At 39.5% G+C, this 18,915-nt stretch overlaps 1 protein-coding gene across 2 annotated transcripts; it reads left to right on the plus strand.

The window, feature by feature from the left end:
* The first annotated feature begins 338 nt into the window (after positions 1–338).
* malt2 (MALT paracaspase 2) lies at positions 339–17,939 on the plus strand. 2 transcript variants are annotated; one of them, XM_038281052.1, is made up of 17 exons: positions 339–559; positions 976–1,128; positions 2,341–2,507; positions 5,770–5,900; positions 5,992–6,148; positions 6,237–6,421; positions 7,371–7,467; positions 7,656–7,706; positions 7,885–7,962; positions 8,045–8,248; positions 9,466–9,643; positions 9,726–9,800; positions 9,886–10,013; positions 12,656–12,805; positions 12,949–13,106; positions 15,057–15,194; positions 16,858–17,939. In XM_038281052.1, the coding sequence occupies exons 2-17, from the start codon at positions 1,007–1,009 to the stop codon at positions 17,263–17,265; spliced, it is 2,427 nt and encodes an 808-aa protein (XP_038136980.1). In that variant the 5' UTR covers positions 339–559; positions 976–1,006; the 3' UTR covers positions 17,266–17,939. The 2 variants fall into 2 exon arrangements, with proteins under 2 accessions (XP_038136980.1, XP_038136983.1); XM_038281055.1 differs by having other exon boundaries at positions 981–1,128.
* Positions 17,940–18,915: the final 976 nt, after the last annotated feature.

Consider the following 18,915-nt stretch of genomic DNA (forward strand, 5'->3'; position numbering starts at 1 on the left):
GAGGTCTAAAGCTTGGAAGGAAATATTTTTAAAGGTTGCAAAGGACCTGAGACTGGTTCTTCTTCCAGTATAAGACCAGTGCAACATATAAGCCATAAATAACTGGGTTAGATCAAAACAAGCAGATGTGGTAGAATAACCCATCAAATAAAAAAAATAAAAAAAACACAATATAAGAGCTGTACAACTTGTTAATGTTTAAGATTGTTGAAAAAGGTGCTTATGAACAAATAAACTTACCAGGTTATTATAAAAAAAAAATTTATTATGGAGACATGGGAAAAAATAAAAACGCCCTAAATAATTATTTTCTCTGTTGTGGGGCTCTGTGAAAGGCGTAACCATAGAAACGCTTCATGCAAATGACAGTCATACGTGCCAGGGATGGCAGAAAGAAAGAGGAACCGAAATGAGAAGCAGAGTATCTGGGGAACCTAGTTGTCTCTTCAGATCGGGGAGCCTCCAGCGTGTAAAAATGTCCCGGACACCTGCGTGACTCCCAGGCCACCCATCCCACGGTCACACGCGCTCAGGGTTTCCTCCCGGCTCGGACGCTTTGGTAAACTTTCACTTTTTTCCCCCTACTTTACTTCAAGATATTCAGCTCAGCTCATGGCGGAAGCGGCAGCCCAGCTGCAGATTGTTCAGCTTGTTCTGGTTTAACTTCATATTTTGTCTTATTTGTTGTTACTTCAACATTTGTTGTTGCTCTTCAGCCTGTTACGTTACAGCCTAATCACAATAACGTCTTAACTTGGGAAATCCCAGAGTTGTGTTTTAAGCCTGTAGTTTTCTAAAGTGTCGGTGTCCGTGGGTTGGTTTTGTGATTAGAGACCATTCATTTTTAGTTCGTTAGTTCGCTCTTACTGTTAGTGAATCACTTCTCAGAGAGGAATCACCGCGGCTCTTTTTAGTACCAACGTGTCTCATTTTAATTTGTTGTCTATCTGTGCCTTTTTATGGTATGTTGGAAAGGGTAGCTAAGGAGTTAGAAGATTGGAAAACAATGAATATCACCAGTCTCGGTGAAGCAGGGTTGACGAAGCTGTCAAAGCTGCTGGACAACTGCAGTTGTGGATGGAGGCAGCTGGCAAACGCGGCGGCGGAACAGCCACAATTCCAATGCAGGTGAGTGACCCTGAAGGCATCATATATTCTCTGTATCCAGAGGCGTAGCCAGAACATTTTTATAAGGGGGCCAGGCAATAACCAATGTACACTGAGGGTGAGGGGTACATTGGTTATTGGCCGAAAGTGAACAGGCACCAGAACCTCCCGGTCAATCTACACAGGGGCGGAGCTAGATGGGGGGCCAGAGGTGGCCATGGCCACCCTTAGCCAGTCATTGGCCACCCCTACCATTTTTATTCGCCCTCTAATACAGACGGTGGCAGCAGTATTACTAACAAAAGGAATTTTTAAACTTATTAGACATTTAAATTTTTCATATATCAATAGTTACTTGACAACTAAAACGCTGTGGTTAATTATGCACATTAAAATACAAACATTAAAGTTGATATATACAAAATGCATTCTCTTTTGTGTTATATGGGGTAAAGAGAAAATTATGTGTCTCTGCAAGTCATCAAGGAGTTTTCAGTGAAATCATAGATCAATAACTACTTTAATAATAACTTAAAAATCTATTTAATGTAGATTTTAGTACATGTGATATTAATGTTATGCAGAACAATTTTTGATAAAAGTAGGTAAGTAATGACAATGGAAAAGATGTTCGCTACAGACATTTTGTCCACTATAGCTTTAATTTAGACAGCATGGATGTTTAAATATATGCATCTATTTGTTGTGGAAAAGTATAGTTTGTCTTTATTTAGAAATTATGGATGTTGTGCTCGTTCCTATTGGAACAGTGTAGATGGACCCTGAGGTTCTGGCGCCTAGCCGCTTTCGGCCACCCCTCAGTTTACATTGGTTTTTGACTGGCCACCCCTATTAAAATTTTGTGGCTATGCCTCTGAATCTACACTGTTCCAACAGGAAAATTAATGTGAAAAAAAACAATATTTTCTAAATAAAGGCAACCTATACTTTCCTGCAGCCTTTGTTAACAAATAGATATTTAAACATCTGTGCTTTCTAAATAAAAGGTATAGTGGATAGAATTGTTTCAGTTTTGAGTTCTGGGACGTAAATCTTTTCCTTTGTCATTACTGACCTACTTTTATCAATAAACATTTTGCATAAAATTAATTTTTTATTTCCTCAGTTTTTTTTTTAGATTCTTATATGAATTTGTAGTGTGTTTGTTGATTCATTTTTGAGGTTCTGACCCCTCCTGCTCAGATGATCCAGACCACCTCTCTCTCTTTGTAGTGAAATGGAGCTGACCAGCTGCTCCCTTCAGGTTCTGAAATCTGCAGGCAGTCCTGCCCGTACCCTTCTGGCTTGGTTAGCAGATCGTGGATGCTCTGTGGACTTCCTCCTCTACTGTCTGAGGAAGATGGAACACCAGGAAGCTCTGCAGTTCCTCTCCACCACAGGTCGGTAAAACAGAGGGGGGAGGTGAGGCATTCATTTGCTGAAAGATCAACATACAGTTCCTTACAAACATTTACTTGTTTTTCTCTTTTTTGAAATTAATTTACTTTTACATTTTCATACATACCAAAAACAAACATACGGTATCACGTTTGTTTGTTTTTTGTGATAGAGCAACTCAAAGTAGTGCACAACCTCATTATGAAGTGAAACAGAAATACTGTATGACTTTATATATTTAATACAAATAGGAATGATTCATAGAAAGGAGAATATTTACATTTTCTTAACAGTAGATGTGTGTCACATCAGTTGTATTTCTGGGGGAAACAGGCAATCACAAAAATTTCAAAGGCACTCTGACCTTTGAAAAGAAATTGGAGTAAAATGTTTTGGTAACATTTAATAGGAATCTAGAAGAGTGCCTGTAAATGGAAGGGAAGTTTTGTAATAAATAAAAACAATTGTTTTTGAATGTGGGAAGTCTGAATAAATGAAAGTATTTTAACTTAAGGTTAAGATTTTTACTTTTGAGTTTCGCTATTAGTCTAATGCAATTAAAGACTTTTTTTTTATTTAAAAAAAGAACACACATTTTCTGCTAGAGATTGGGCTTCTGGAAACAGACAATGGGCATAAATGGGCAAAATCATTCTCCTTTTACAAACTTAAGGCACCGATCAACAATTCTCCTATAAATTTTGTAGAAAAGTACGTATGGTTTTAGGCTTTTGCTGTCTTAAAATAATGTACCGTATTTTCACGACCATAAGGCGCACCGGACTAAAAGGCGCACTCTCAGTTATGTGTCCCATTTCTGTATTTAACACACACATAAGGCGCACCGGACTATAGGGCGCGTTTTTTATATACAGGTACAAGTCCTCTACTACCTTTAAATACCTCTACTGCGTATTTAAAAATACAGCGGGGGCAAAACTGAGTATGACTGTGCTTTATTCATGTATTTATTACAAAGTAATAATCAAACCTGGCAGCTGGCCATGAGACAGATGACACAGCGCTGTGATAACTCCTAAATTAACTTAAAATCCTGAAACCTGCTGACGGAATATGTTCGCTTTTATTGCCGGTATCCTGGTGCCTGCAGCTAAAATTATTTAGATGAAAAACACCTGCCAGCACCTTCATCAGCAGCCTACAGGCTGCTGATGAAGAGATTTCTGCTGTCAGCGCACCGCTGGTATGTGGGGGTCTGAGCGCCTCCGACAGAAATAGATAATCTGGATGAACTGACTGCAATTATGAAGTTTTCAGGTGGACTTTCTCACTTAAAAACATATTAAAACTACTTTATTCCAACTGATCACAGCAAATATAGCTGCAAGATTTAGATTATTTAGATGAAAAACACCTGCCCGCAGCCGCGGTGAACGAAAGGATTTCTCCTGTCGGTGCACCGCTGGTATGTGGGGGTCTGAGCGCCTCCGACAGAAATAGATAATCTGGATGAACTGACTGCAATTATTAAGTTTTCAGGTGGACTTTCTCACTTAAAAACATATTAAAACTACTTTATTCCCACTGATCACAGCAAATATAGCTGCAAGATTTAGATTATTTAGATGAAAAACACCTGCCAGCAGCCGCGGTGAACGAAAGGATTTCTCCTGTCGGCGCACCGCTGGTATGTGGGGGTCTGAGCGCCTCCGACAGAAATAGATAATCTGGATGAACTGACTGCAATTATTAAGTTTTCAGGTGGCCTTTCTCACTTAAAAACATATTTATACTTATTTATTCCCACTGATCACAGCAAATATAGCTGCAAGATTTAGATTATTTAGATGAAAAAACACCTGCCAGCCACCGCGGTGAAGCGGAGGAGACGCGCTCAGAGGCTGCCATTGAATTAAGCTTTCAGGGAGAAAAATAGAGCGGGAGCAAACCTGAGTATGATTGTGCTTTATTCATGTATTTATTACAAAGTATTAATCAAACCCATCAAAGTCATCATCCTCTGTTATCCTCAGCATTCCTCTGAATAAAACAGCTGCGCTAAATCAGACATGCCAGTTTCCCCTTCTTCGCTGTCAGAGTCACTTTCCGTGCAGCGCAGCTCCTCAGAAATAATGCCGGCTTTTGCAAAAGCTTGAACAACAGAGCCAGCAGACACAGTCCATCTACAATCCATCCGCAGACAGGTGTCGTGCCAAACGAGTTATCCCCGACATAATTTGTATCCCCTGCGTCGGGAGCGCGCATTCAGCTCCGCCTCATTACCAACACATTAGGCGTGGAAATAAAGATATTTTTCACTTGTTACTGCCTTCCATTTATCCTGAAACTGTGGTCTCAGTCTGTCATCCATCGCTCCCACGCCGCTCACAGCCTTACTGTGAACGGCCGCTTCAAACCGATGTCGAGCGGTGGAAGTTCCTTTGTCAGACCCCCGGGATAACGGCAAGCACAGCGTTCACCCAGCCTTTTCATTTGCGTTAATATCATATGTCATCAGAGCGCTGTCTGTCTCGCTGCCAGCTCCCAGATCAGCTTCTCTGATTGGTTGATGCGGCGCGTCCAGCAGCAAAACTTCAATTTTTCCATCTGAGCAGCAGCAGCGCGTTGGCGGTGCATCAGATGCTTAAACGCTCCCGACGTGCTGCACCAAAACGCGCTGCGGGACCTTTTGCTGCGCCTATACGCGCGTCAACCATTGACTTTGCATGTAAACTCGCTGCTTCTGCTGCACCTGCTGGGTCCGGTTCACACCGATGTCGAGCGGTTGAACAGCGAGCACAGCGTTAATTTGTTTCCCCATGTTTTTCACATCAGCTGTGAGATGGGCACGCATGGAGTTACAGATTAATGGTGATGAGTGGAAAAAAAACACCTGGTCTCCTTACATTCAGCCACTCTTTCATCATCTCCTCAATGAGGTGGTCTCAAAAGTCGCAGTTACAACACACATAGGGCGCACCGCACCATAGGGCGCACCGCACATTTTGAGGGAAAAAAAAGACGTTTAAGTGCGCCTTATAGTCGTGAAAATACGGTAAATGTTCTTAATGATCACAACTTTAGTGGTACACACTTTAAAATCCTTAAGGTGTGAAGAGCTAATCCCTGATAGTTTGTCAAGTTTGACTTTTAAAGATGGATTATCACACTGCTCACAAGTTGGCACATGTTTGAAATAATGAGATGTTTTAACATTTTTTGCTGGTACATGTCTTACTTGAAATACCTGCAGTTTGTTCCTTCCTGTACTCCTTACTATTCATGTTGTGTGTTAATTGTTAGTGTCGGAGCAGATTAAGATCACTGTGCAGCCACAGTCTCAGCAGGCTTCTCTGGGGAGCAGGGTGGTGCTGATATGCAGGGCATCTGGACCTCCTGGACTCAGCTATCAGTGGTTCAAAGGAAAAGAAGAGGTTAGAGCAACAGTTAATACATCAGTTTCACCAATCAATTAATGTGCTTCTATTCTCCTCTTAACCCATGTTGATTCTCTTCTTGCTTTAGATTTTACATGAAACGGGAAGTTTGCCAGAGTTGGTTCTGTGTCCTTTAGGCCCCGCCCACCAAGGTTACTATATCTGTAGAATCAACCATGGAGAGAACTACATCTTCTCCATGTGGGCTCATGTTCGACTGCTTCACTCTGCTGGTTCCACTCCAGGTATTCCTTTTCCTACTTGCTGTTTTTCCTGGTCTCTCCCCGTCTCACAGCGTATATCCAACATGCTGGTAAACCATTGTCATTGCAGGGTGCAGCAGTCTGTTTCCAGGCTCAGTTAGTGGACTGCGTATCAGCCAGCATCCTCAGTCCCAATTGGCATCTGAGGGGGATAATCTGGTCCTGAAATGCACAGCAGAAGCTAATCCCCCTCCACAGTATGAGTGGTATCACAACAAAAGGCCCATACCTGATCAAAAAACATGCTCCCTCAGGGTAAGTAATGTCAAACACCTACACATACAGTAAGATAATGTTTAATAATGTGCCTGTAAAACTATTAATGCTTTTTTGTGAATTTTTACAACCAAAAAAACTTTTATAGCCATATAGTTTCATAATTGCATGGAAGTTAGATGGAGAGAAAAAGATTCATATTCTATAGGGTTCCGTTAGTGCCAAAAATATGTTTACATGTCTATGTATATGTTTTTGTGTATGTGTTATGTGCTTACGTCCAAGGAAGTTGTATATGTTATATGCATATGTTAGGTGCTTATGCATAATGTAAAGCTGCAACTAACAATTATTTTGCAAATCAATTAATCTGTTGATTATTTTGATGATTATTATTTGATTAATAATCAGATAGCAAAAGGTTCCTTATAGAAGATTTCTACAGATTTAAACCGGGTAAAATTAAAACTTTTCCACTTGTGGAGTTCTGGATAAAGCAAATGGACAGACATTAATGTTTGTTTTTTTTTAAACAAAAATTACCTTACATAGTAAATTAGAAACAGGTCTGAAGTTGTAAAAAAATGGAGGTTCTTTCCATTTAAATAGAAGGTAAGCAAAAGCTATATTAGATGCTCTAACCATTGTTATAACCTTTTAGATAAGACAGTGGCGATTTGACTGTGTTAGCTGAATGTCGACTCTGCAAAGCAAAGACATAAATCAGGCATGTTTAATGGATAACATTTCTATATCTGACATTAGTTATGAAAAAATATACATTTTTCATAATTTATATCACTATTGTAAATTGGGAATCATTTTTTTCTCAATTTTCTCTTTGCTTTCACATATTCTTTTTAACTTTGTGTGTAGTTTCGGTTTTATTGTGATTGTCTTGAGTGTTGGTGGAGCTGTTGCAACAGGCTTACATTTAAAACTTTCCAGAGTGATGTCAAGCCTAAAATGTGTAATCACTGTTTCTTAGATCCCATGTGTGACCACACAGCACAGAGGAGAGTACAGATGCAAGGCGTTTAATTTGTATCACGAAGCATGGAGCGAGACAGCAACAGTGAAAATTGGTGAAATATGGATACTGTTTTCTCCCCTTTGTTCTTTACATTTAAAAAAATAAAAGTTTCACATTTGAGCCATTCCAACAGTATACTTTTAATATCAGGTTGTGCAACGAATAAGTGACAATGCAAATTTTTAGTTTCACGTTGAATTTACAACAGCTAACTCTTTCTGTTTCTGTACTTTCATGCAGGCCCGAGTTCAGTCATAGATGCCTCCTGGGTAGAAGATGGTCGTGGGTTTGGTATGCGTAATTTTGGGTAGAATATTCAAAGGAAATAGAGGAACTACAACAGTTATATACTTCCTCTGTCATTTATTACACCTTTATTCCTGTTTTTTTCTATGCATATTATGTTTGTCAAAACTATAATATAAAAGTTATATCAATCTTTTCTTTTTTGCTTTTTTAATGTTGCCAGATTCCTCAGAAGGCCAAAGGCAGATACATCCTTTGCCGCCGACGGCCTCTCCTCCCTCAGCAGCCAAGAATTTCTATGGTTAGTTTGACACCAATAAGTTGTATAGAGAACCTTCATATTAAAAGTCGCAGGTTTCATGGTGCCACAATCATGCTCTCAGCCACAGACAAAGTTGCTCTCCTGATTGGAAACATGAACTACCTCCACCACTGTCAGCTGAGCGCTCCCATTTCTGACGTCCACGAGCTGACCAACCTTCTCAGACAGATGGACTTCAAAGTGGTCTCTCTGATCGACCTCAACTGTCAGGAAATGAACAGCGCTGTCAATGAGTTCCTGTTGCTTCTCGACAAGGGCGTTTATGGTCAGTCCATTTGTCTCTAAAGTCCATGTCCAGCTAGATTAAAATTAGGATAAGTTCAGGATTTGTTTTGGTTAAGATTCATTGAAACGTTCAAAGACCTTGACAAGTATTCACCAGCTCATCATAGCATCATGGACATGGATACAAAAAAGTTTAGCATTTTATATGATCTGTTTGAACATTTTGTTTTTAGTTAGTATCTAATTGTAAATGGATTTTCTCTAATACACCCCTGGTGACATTTATAAATACAAACTCAAACACACACATCCCTATTAATAGTAATTGAGTAGCACCTTTAACATGTGTTTTTTTATACCATACAACAGGCCTCTGGTATTTTACTGTGTAGAAATTTTCCACCTCTTTCATTTGTTTTTGTCCTTAAACAGACTTTTGAATGTAGTTCACAAAGGTTTAATGGGGTTGAGGTCTGGATTGGGGAAGCCATTTAAGAAGGTTAAAGGTCATTGTGTGCGGAAATGTAATCTGTTTAAGACCTTATGATGGTTCTTCCTTTGTTATTTCACCAGATACATGCTGGTAGTGAAGCAGAGACCTACATTATGATATTACCACCACCATGCTTAATAGCTGATACAATGTTTCTTCAGTTCAGAAGCCTTGCCTTGTCTTTTTTGTGTCCTAATGTTTTTTCTAACAATCAAAGCTGATTCCCGTTTAACTTAGTGTGATATTTTGGGTGAATCTTGGATGCAGCTGTGTGTTAAGGGAAAATAATTTTTGGTCTCACGTTAGACAAAGCACACTAATATTAAGCATCTGGAGCGATTCTGGTCTCAGTCTTACTGAAAGTAAAGGGCTGTTTTTTAAAAGCCAGGACTATGGCTGGAAAAACAACCAACTTTTGGAGCTCTGCTTTCTCCTGATAAGTTTAAGTAATCATATATTAAAAATTAGACCTGAAGCTTTCTGATATATACAAATTAAATTTACTTAAATATTATATGGGGATCTATAAACAGTATAATTATGCTAATTGTGTGTATTATTTGAGAGGATCCACCATAACGTCAAAGTTGTGCACTAATTCTTGTGTATTAATATAACTTGTTGTTTTACAGTTATTCCAACCAGGACAAAGAACAGCTGAAATAAATAAATTTAATGTTATAATGTTTGTCAAATATAATGTAGCTGGTTGTTAATTTTTCACCTATGCTGCGTTTGTTTGTTTCTGTCCATTACTTCTACAGGCTTGCTGTATTTTGCCGGTCATGGCTATGAGAACTATGGCAACAGTTTCATGGTTCCTATAGATGCACCAGCTTCCTACACATCCGAGCACTGCTTGTGTGTGCAAAACATACTGACCAGGATGCAGGAGAAAGAGACTGGACTCAATGTGTTCCTGCTGGACATGTGTCGCAAAAGGTATACCAATAGGTCAGTCTTTAAAAATAATATTGTTTTCATACACTGTGAGGTTTACTCTTGAAATCACATCTTTTCCCAGAAATCCAAATGATGATTTGATTGTAAAACCAGGAACGCTCAAAGTCACAGCCAATATAGTGTTTGGTTATGCCACGTAAGTTGCATATGTTGTTATTCTAATCAAAAAAGTTTTTCCAGCATGTCCTTCTTGTAACTTGTGTGTAATTTTCTATGTTTAGATGTGTTGATGCCGAAGCGTATGAAGTAAAGAGAGATGATGTGTCGAATGGCATCTTCATAAGCTTTCTCAAACAGCACGTATGTCAGGATGAGAAGGTCACCGTCATGCTGGACAGAGTCGCTGAAGGTAGAGCAGTCTCTCAGCACTAGGTGGACATCACCTCTGGTAGAAATGTCTTTAAATTCAATTCAGTTTTCAATTGATCCTGCTAACAAACCAACAAGACTCCCTTTTATTGCATTTGTCTTCAGTAACATACCTCTAGACAAACAAATAAACAAACAAACAGACAGACAAACTAACGCAGATGAAAATAAAACTGTCAGATTTGCTTAAACAACCTTCCTCAAGTGCTTAAAGATACAAGCTCTTTGTTGTATGTATGCTGATGACACAGTGCTTTTTGTGTCTGGTTTAAATACAGACACAGTTAGCAAACAGCTAAATACATATCTCCACAACTTACATCAGCGATGTTAGAAAACCATCTAATCATTTCAGGAAAACAAAATTAATTTTATATCCAACCCCATAGCGAGCAATCATTATTTGAAAAGAAGCTGAAACAAAGTTTATGGGCTTATAGTGCAATAGGCCAGATTTGACATTGTTCCAAAAAATATATCTTTATGCAAGTTCAGTTCAGCTGCTGGTACCAAAACCCAATATGCTTAAAAGCTGTACCTACACTTAGCAAAAATCTAAAGGAATTAAAACCATACTGGCTCAACCACATTTTAATACTATATTTATGAACGGATGTTTTAAAAAAACAAACTGGATGTAGATAAAGAGCAATCCTGCTATACTATGTTAACTAATTTAGTAATTGTCTCTGCTTGTTAAGTACCATAAATCATTAAGCGTTTTGAATGGATGCATGTATGTCTTGCTAATCTATACTGGTGAGATCTCTTTCTTGAAAGACTTCTAGACAAAAAAAAGGTTTTAGTATCTCAAACACACCTGTGCTGCTTTTACTGTCCATCATCAGTACCTGATATGGGGAGCTTCCTACGTGCTGATTAGCGCATATACTTTTGAGGAAGAAATTAGACAAACAGAACGATGGAGTTGGAGACAATGGAGGCAGAGAAAATGGCCGACTCATACTCCATGTCTCTAGCCTCCCCCACAATCTGGGAGAAGCTCTCCCGGAGGAGGGAGTTGAACACGTCTCTGACCAAGAGCTCCTAGAGCAGCGCCCAGGAGAGGAGAGTCTGGCTGATTGTTGAATCCCGGCTTCAGGAGGAGCAGTGTGATTTTCATCCTGGCTGTGGAACAGTGGAGCAACTCTACACTCTCTGCAGGGTTCTTGAGGGAGCTTGGGATTTTGCCCAACTGGTCCACATGTGTTTTGTTGACCTGGAGTCTGGGGCCTTAACTAGGTGCTATTCAGTCTGTATATCCAGAGCATGAGTTTGGTCCGCATTGCCAGCATTAAGTTGGACTTGTTCCTGGTGCCCGTTGGACTCTGACAATCCTGTCCTCTGTCACTGGTGCTGTTTCTAGGCACAGCCAGACCAGCAGATCTCATCCCTACTTTTCACAGATAATGTGGTTATACTGGCTTCCTCCTGCCAAGATCTACAGCATGCACTGGGATGGTTTGCAGCCGAGTGTGAAGCGACCGGGATGAGAATCAACTACTCCAAGTCTAAGGCAATGGTTCTCGCCAGGAAAAAGGTGGCTTGTTCGCTTCAGGTTGGAGGAAAGATAATAATAATGGACCTTTATTGATCTCACACAGGAGAAATTTACCTCTGCATTTAACCCAGTGGGCTGCTATTGTGTGGTGCCCAGGGAGCAGTGTGGGGTTAAGAGTGTTTTGCACAGGGACCCAGAGTGGTAGTCTGTTTTTTGTGCAATGCCCTAACCACTAGACCATCACTCCCCCCTTGAGTTCCTGCCTCAAGAGGAGGAGCTCAAGTATTCTGGGGTCCTCTTCACAAGTAAGGGGAGGATGAAGCGGGAGATTGATAGATGGATCGATGGAGCTGCTTCTCTATTGTTCATATTTCCTTAGTCTGTCGTGGTTAAGACAGAGCTGAGTGAAAAGAGCAAAGTTCTCGATTTAGCAGTCAGTCTATGTTTCAACCTTCTCTTAAGACCATAAAATTTGGATCATTTGTGGATTTTTGTTTTGTTTTGTTCATTTTCCATCCATCTTTGTTTGGTCTTTATGGAACCAATGAAGAGACCATCCATCTTAAAGTAATATGTCTTTATGAATGGTTGCATCCAAGAACTGTCCCCTAAAACCATGTTGGACAATTGCTACATCAACATTTCTCCTGTCCTTTCAGTTAGTCCAGTTCAACTCAACAAGACCGAGGTTAGGCCATTTTATTAGTTTATGTAAGCACCACCAGTACTAGTCCTTTCTCTAAAGAAATTTCCTTAAAGTTAAATAAGGTAATTAGTTTTTTGCGAACCATTAGGGTTTACCTTTGAAACGAGACCTTTAATCAGTTACTAGTATTCTGAACATTCATCCTTAATTCCTTGTAAACTTTAAGTATTTAGATTTTATCTTTATTTTTGATTCTTTATTTTATCAGTCATCAAAATATACAACTTAGATATTTGGATAATTATATGTTCTGTTCTATTAGCAAGGCTGGTAAGACCTTATATAGAGTCATTCGCATACAAATCTTAATCTCTCCCTGTGTTCTGATGGGAGCCAGGTTTACCCTAGTGTTAAACTCTTCAACAGCACTGACGTTAGACTGCCCTCCTTTGAAAGCGCTATTCATTTTTTTCAGACATGGGTCGCTGTGCGATTACAAGAGGAAGACAGGCTCTGGAGCTGCGCAGCAACCTTTCTGAAAGACGTTCTCTCACAGATCAGATCCAGACATCTGAGAGCTCGGAATCCGATTCAGCTCGAAATCTGCAGTGGGCGGTCGCTCATGGTACAAACATAAAAACTGATTTGATTAAATGCTTAAAAGTTACTTATAGTTGCAGATTGTTTCATTTTCATGCTCTGTATTATCTAGACTCCCAGATTTAAAATGTTTTTTTTTTTTTTTTTTTTTTTTTATTATTCGAACAGTTCTGCCTGAGAGCCGCTGTCTCCAGTTTGACTGTGGGGTACAGGTCCAGCTGGGATTTGCAGCAGAATTTTCTAACGTTATGGTCATCTACTCCCGGATACTTGAGAAACCTGCAGAAATAGAAACCTGTTGTGCTCAGCTCACAGACTTCCCACAGGTGTGTTGGCTATCTACAGTATGGCTCTATAGGTTTTTCATCTCCTGGGATGACTGATAGTGATTTAGCCTTTTTGACACACTTTAAACAGAAGTTGGATTATCATGGATTATCATTTTTTGAAAAAAAATTAAATCTTAATAAGTCATTTTGTCTTAAATTGAGGAGGTAAGTAGGACTCTTTGCCAATGGAACCGGACAATTTACATTTAAAATAAGAAAAAACAATAGCATTTTCTATTTACAATTGCATTTTATCTAATTATCTTATTTTAAGCATAAAAATATTCATTCCATTGGCAAATAATCTCATCTACCTTCTCAAATTGAAGGTAAATCCACTTCAATTAAGACATTTTGACATATTTCTAGATTGTTTTTTCAATGCAAATAAAGAATATTTGTTCAATTTTCTCAAAATAAGGTTAGATTTTTCAGTATCAAGGTTAAACTCTGTGCACTGAAATGAGGAAGAAAAGAATAAAAATGATAGGATAAAAGGAATATGTTTCATTTTATGTGACAATCTAAAATCAGTCCAATCAGGCTCTACCATTCTATTTTTCTATTTTGTTAAAAACCCTTGAAATACTAAATGATGTCTTTGCAATATTATTCATAGTTATTTAAAAGATATTTTAAATATGATTATGTTTTGTTGGTAGGGTGAGAAATGACAAGAACAGGTTTACTGATAAGATCAAGGAGTGACAGATACATGGAAACTACTGTAGAAAGGATCCACACAGGGTGGGAGAGCAGCCTGGTGGGCCAGTGAGTAGCACTGTAACCTCGCAGCAGGAGGTTGGTTCTTTCTGCATGGAGTCTGATTTTTTTCTTGGTTTTTATCCAGGTACAGCTGCCTCACTCCAAAAATATAACCGCTTACTTAATTACTTTCTCTAAATTGCCCTCAGGGTAAGGGCGACCTTTCCAGGACATACCCTGCTTCTATTACTACAAGTGATGAGTGCCAGCCCCTCTCTAGACCGCCTAAGGATTTTTTTCTATGTGCACTGCTGTGTAAATGTTCTTTTGGACTTCCTACCTACCCATGAACATCCTATCTCTCTATGTTGGGAATTTCTTTCTTGTCTTATAGAAACTTCAATTTGTTACAATTAGAAACCACAGTACCATCATAATGCTTCTTCCAGCTTTGTACATGATTCGTACATAGTCTAATGCAGTAGCAGAGATCACTTCTCTTTTTAATCTAACAAGCCACTTTAGTTGTCCCATAATTCCTGATAAGGTGTACACTTTTCACCTGGTTTGCATTATTCCCCAAGCCATTGCCCCCCCCTCAACTCCGACCTGCACTGTCGGTCACTTTACACCTGTTTTGCACTATCCCCCCCCCCCCCCCCCCCCCCCCCACAATCTGTGCCAGTACTGTTTATATTTCCTTTTCACTGTTTACATTTCCTTTTAATATATTTATATATATATTTTGTAACTGTTTACATTTCCTTTTCCTTTTAATATATCTATATATTTTTTATTTTTATTTTTATTTTACGGTAGCTGTTATGGAAGTCCCAAATCTCATTGTATCTGTCACAGAATATAATGACAATAAAGGCTTTTTGACTTTTTGACTTTTGACATTATCAAAAATAAATGGACAATGTGGAGGCATTAAACGTGTTCTTTGTATGGGAAGGTTGCTTCAGTGAAAAAACATATTAGATAATACTTTTTAGGGCAGTAATGCCCTTAAAACTGCATTACTGCTCTTGATGTTCATGATTTTTATGTGAGGATGTATGCCGGCTTTTAAAATCCTCAAACTGGCAACTCTTTGTTCTCCAAACTGGACTTATTACAATCAACATAGTTGTGCAGTCTTTTCTGGCATGCTATTTCCTTGGCAAGCAAACAGTATACTATGAAAATGATAATGATTTAATATGTACAATGCTCCTCAATGTTCATTTCTTTCAACAGGAAGTGGACATTGACCTGAAGAAGAGTAACCAGGAGACTCTGTTTGAGGCCGGCTGCTTGCTGCTGATTAAGGAGGAACTTCCCTCACCAGAGGCAAAGAGTCTTTACACACGCATCCGTGGTCTGCAGAGACTCAGGGTCAGACAATCATTTGTGTTCATTGATCTAATTGGAAAATTATTATGTTTTCTTTATAGAACTGTGCAAAATGTTATTTTCAACCATGAACATATTTATGAGTAGTCTGTCAGTCTTTAACCATTTTTTTTTTATTCGGGATTTCCTGGACAAAATGGCAATTGTATTAGCAATTTAAATAGGAAAATTAAAATGAACCGTATCTTCCAAACCTCCCTCCCCAGACACCTCCCCTAGCTCAGCTGGGGGAAGCCCAGGACTTCCCCTGGCCAGCTGAGAGACATAGTCCCTCCAGCGGGTCCTTGCTTATGTCTTGGGCATTTTCCAGGTGCGACATGCCTGGAACACCTCCTGAGGGAGGCGTCCAGGTTGCATCCAATAAAGATCCCCGAGCACCTAAACTCCTTTGGATGTGAAGGATAAAGCAGCTCTACTCTGAACCTTGCACGGATGACCGAGCTCCGCATGTGCATGGCCACCCTGCAGATAAAGCTAATTTCAGCTGCTCATATCTGGAACTCGTTATTTCAGTCACCACCTAGAATTTTAGGGTAGGAACATAGAATGACTGGTAGATTACTAGTTTAACCTTTTCTCTGGGCAATCTTATTACTTCAATAGACTGTTGCAGTGCTAGCATTATAGTGGCGGCTGCAATGATCCGTTTATCAATTTCCCACTCCAGGAGTGGGACCCTACTCCTTCACTTAAAGCAGGAACTCTCCCCCTATTTAAAGGGGACAAGCCATCATTTCATGTTTTAGAACCCCTGAATCTCATTCTGGCCACTTTGGACTCTGCTGCTAACAGCCCCAGTCCATGCTATAGGTCTTGTAGGAGGGAGCCAGCAAAATATAAAAGAAGGTCCATAAAGTTTATGAACATGACCATTGACAGAGAGCAGCCCTCCCAAAACACACACTGGGAACAGGTCTGACTTAATGCTTGAATCAAACTCCTGCCCTGCTTCTTCAGAGACCAGATGGCCCCTAGTATAAGACTCCATACCCTGTACTCCGTGAGTGCCCCTCACAGGGCCCCATAAAGGAAATGGTTGAATCCATTCTCCAAGTCCACAAAACACATGTGGACCAGTTGGGCAAACTCCCATGAACCCATAAACCCCCTGCAGGGGATGTAGAGCTGGTCGAATGTTCCACAGCTGAGAAGAAAACCACACTGCTCCTTCTGAAGCCGAGGCTGGACAATCAGCTGGACTCTCCTCTTCAGCTCTGTGATATTGGCCTTCCTGTGGAGGCTGAGATAGGTGATCTCACTATAGTTGGAACACACCCTCCGGTACCCCTTCTTATAAAGAGGAACCACTATCCCAGTCTGCCAGTCCAGTGGCACTGTCCTTTGACTGCCATGCCCAGAGCTCCAAAGTAATTGGGTTAGATCTCCATAGAATTAAGCCCAACTAGAAAAAAGGCTAAACAAACCCCTTATTCCCTCTCCAGAAGCACCGGAAAGTTTGCCAAAATCCCTTTGCGGGCCAACCGATAGTCTTTCTTCATTTGTAATGAATGCAGTTAGTAGAAACCTTGTTGGTAAGTTAACTTTAAAAAGACAAGTGGAACTGTTACAGGGGTTTGAGTTTTCTGTTTATATTATTATGCTCTTTGACTTAAAGAAGACATTCTGCTTTTCATTCACCTCACAGACGGACCTCACTTTTACTGTCTGCCTTCATTACACATATTCCAACATGGATGAAGAGGTACAAGAGCAACTGCCTGTAACAGTGGGCAAACCCCTGGTCTCCAAACTGAATCTCCACGAATCTCGAATGTCTACTAGTGGCCCTGCTTACTCGTGCTCCAGCTTCGACTCTGCAGAGTGCTCTTCCTTAGCCTCAGACACATGGACATCCTTTGGACAAACCAGTACTGAATTTTCTCATGCCGACTCTCTGACTTTATCAAGGAGTGCCAATATGCCAGAGGAGACCGACAGCCCAGGGGTGTTTAATTCACCGCAACCTCTTACTGCTAGTAAAAGCTTGCCCCATGGCCACACTGGCGAAATTAACTACAAATTTAGCGACATGTACAACTTCCATTCTTTCTAAGTGATACTCACTCTAGGGATTATTACCAGTCTTTTTCTTTCATGCAATCTAAAATGTCGATTTCAGACATTGTTTTTATACATTAAGTATAAAAAGTACAACAAAATATATCTCAATCAGTGTGATGTATTAATCACAAGTTCTCTTGATTATAATATGTTTACTCTCTTGTCCTTCATAACATTTCAAGGTTGATAAAAAAATGGTTGTTTAGCTGGGTTTACTGTTGATGCGTGTAGTTATGCAGAAAAATGGATTTGGTACATTTTTATAAAGAGTTTTATAATGTGAATGAAAACTAAGACTATGCTCTTCTTTTTAATATATTTTAAAATGGTTTATAATAAAATAACAAAATATGTAAGTTATATATAACACTTTTGTAACATTTTTATGCCTAAGAAATACTAAAGCAAATTCCATACTTTTCCATACTCAGGTCCTTAGAACACATTATAAATGAACCAGACTTATTAAGTGCAGATTATTTTGTTTTACTATGTATATCACCTCATTTTATATACGTTTGTGCTTATTTGTGCTGTCTTATAAATGTGAATATAATAGATGAGCAACATATTAAATGAAATAGTTCAAATTTAGCATGTCTTTAGCTGTGAGTAGGTTTGAATACATATCCTAAAATACTTTTAAGTCTTGTTGTTTTTTGCTCCTCTTTGGCCCCGTCCACACGAAGACGAACCCTGGCCTAAACGCACAAATTTTTCACCAAACCAGCCTCTCATCCACACGAAGCCGGCGTTTCGGGGGTCTGTAAACGATCATTTTTTTTATACACCCTTCAGAGTGGGAAGATTCTGAAACGCCGTATTCGCGTTTCCATCTTTACACCCTAACCGCATTTTTTTTTTACACGCATGCGTCATAGCGTCGCCTCTAAACACGCAAGCGCGACACATCACAACAACAATGGCGCCGTTGCTGCTAATGCTACTCACCCTGCTGTCGGGCTGGTCGGGCTTACAACAGAATCTTCTTCTTCTGGAATATCTCCAGGAAGAACAGAGCAATATCGACCACATAGTTCAGCACCTGAATTTGACTTAACCACGAAAATAGACCCGCAGGGCAACCATGTATAAATATTAGTGCGCATGCCCTACATTTCGTCGCTTATTTTTGCTTTGGCACCACAGCGCCACTTACAGGCCTGGCATACATTTTGCAGCGTTTTCATGCATTCGTGTGGACGATCACATTTATTTTACGTCTCCGTCTTTACGGCAAACGTTTTGGAAAATATCAGCGTTTCGTGTTCGTTTTGACTTCGTGTGGACGGGGCCTTTGTTTAGCTTACCATCATTTTACAAGCATTGAATTGATGACTTACATATGAACAACTGGATTTAGCTTCTTTCAGAAAACCATTTTGCTACTAGTAATACTACTAATATTATAAAATGTACTATTGTCTAAGCCAAAGGTATTATGAATGTAATGGAAAATTACTAATTTTGAGCTTCAAGTTAGAAAATCAAGATTGTTTCACCAAATCAGAATTTGCACTTCAAACTCCATTACTGCTGCTATGTTATTAAAACATATTAATGGGTTTAGGTAAAAAAAACAAAGTAAAAAAAAAAAACGCTAAAAATTCTATTTGTTTAGAGTTTACCTTGAATGCTCTAC

The sequence above is a fragment of the Cyprinodon tularosa genome, unplaced genomic scaffold (genome assembly GCF_016077235.1).
Source record: "Cyprinodon tularosa strain WSP-4 unplaced genomic scaffold, ASM1607723v1 ctg167, whole genome shotgun sequence".
Taxonomy (NCBI): Eukaryota; Metazoa; Chordata; class Actinopteri; order Cyprinodontiformes; family Cyprinodontidae; genus Cyprinodon; species Cyprinodon tularosa.

Coding starts and splice junctions, on each gene's coding strand:
- malt2 (XM_038281052.1), top strand. CDS start 1,007: ATGAATATCACCAGTCTCGGTGAAGCAGGGTTGACGAAGCTGTCAAAG. Junction 6,422..7,370: donor AAAAAACATGCTCCCTCAGG/GTAAGTAATGTC, acceptor ACTGTTTCTTAG/ATCCCATGTGTGACCACACA. Junction 9,644..9,725: donor CTGGACATGTGTCGCAAAAG/GTATACCAATAG, acceptor ATCTTTTCCCAG/AAATCCAAATGATGATTTGA.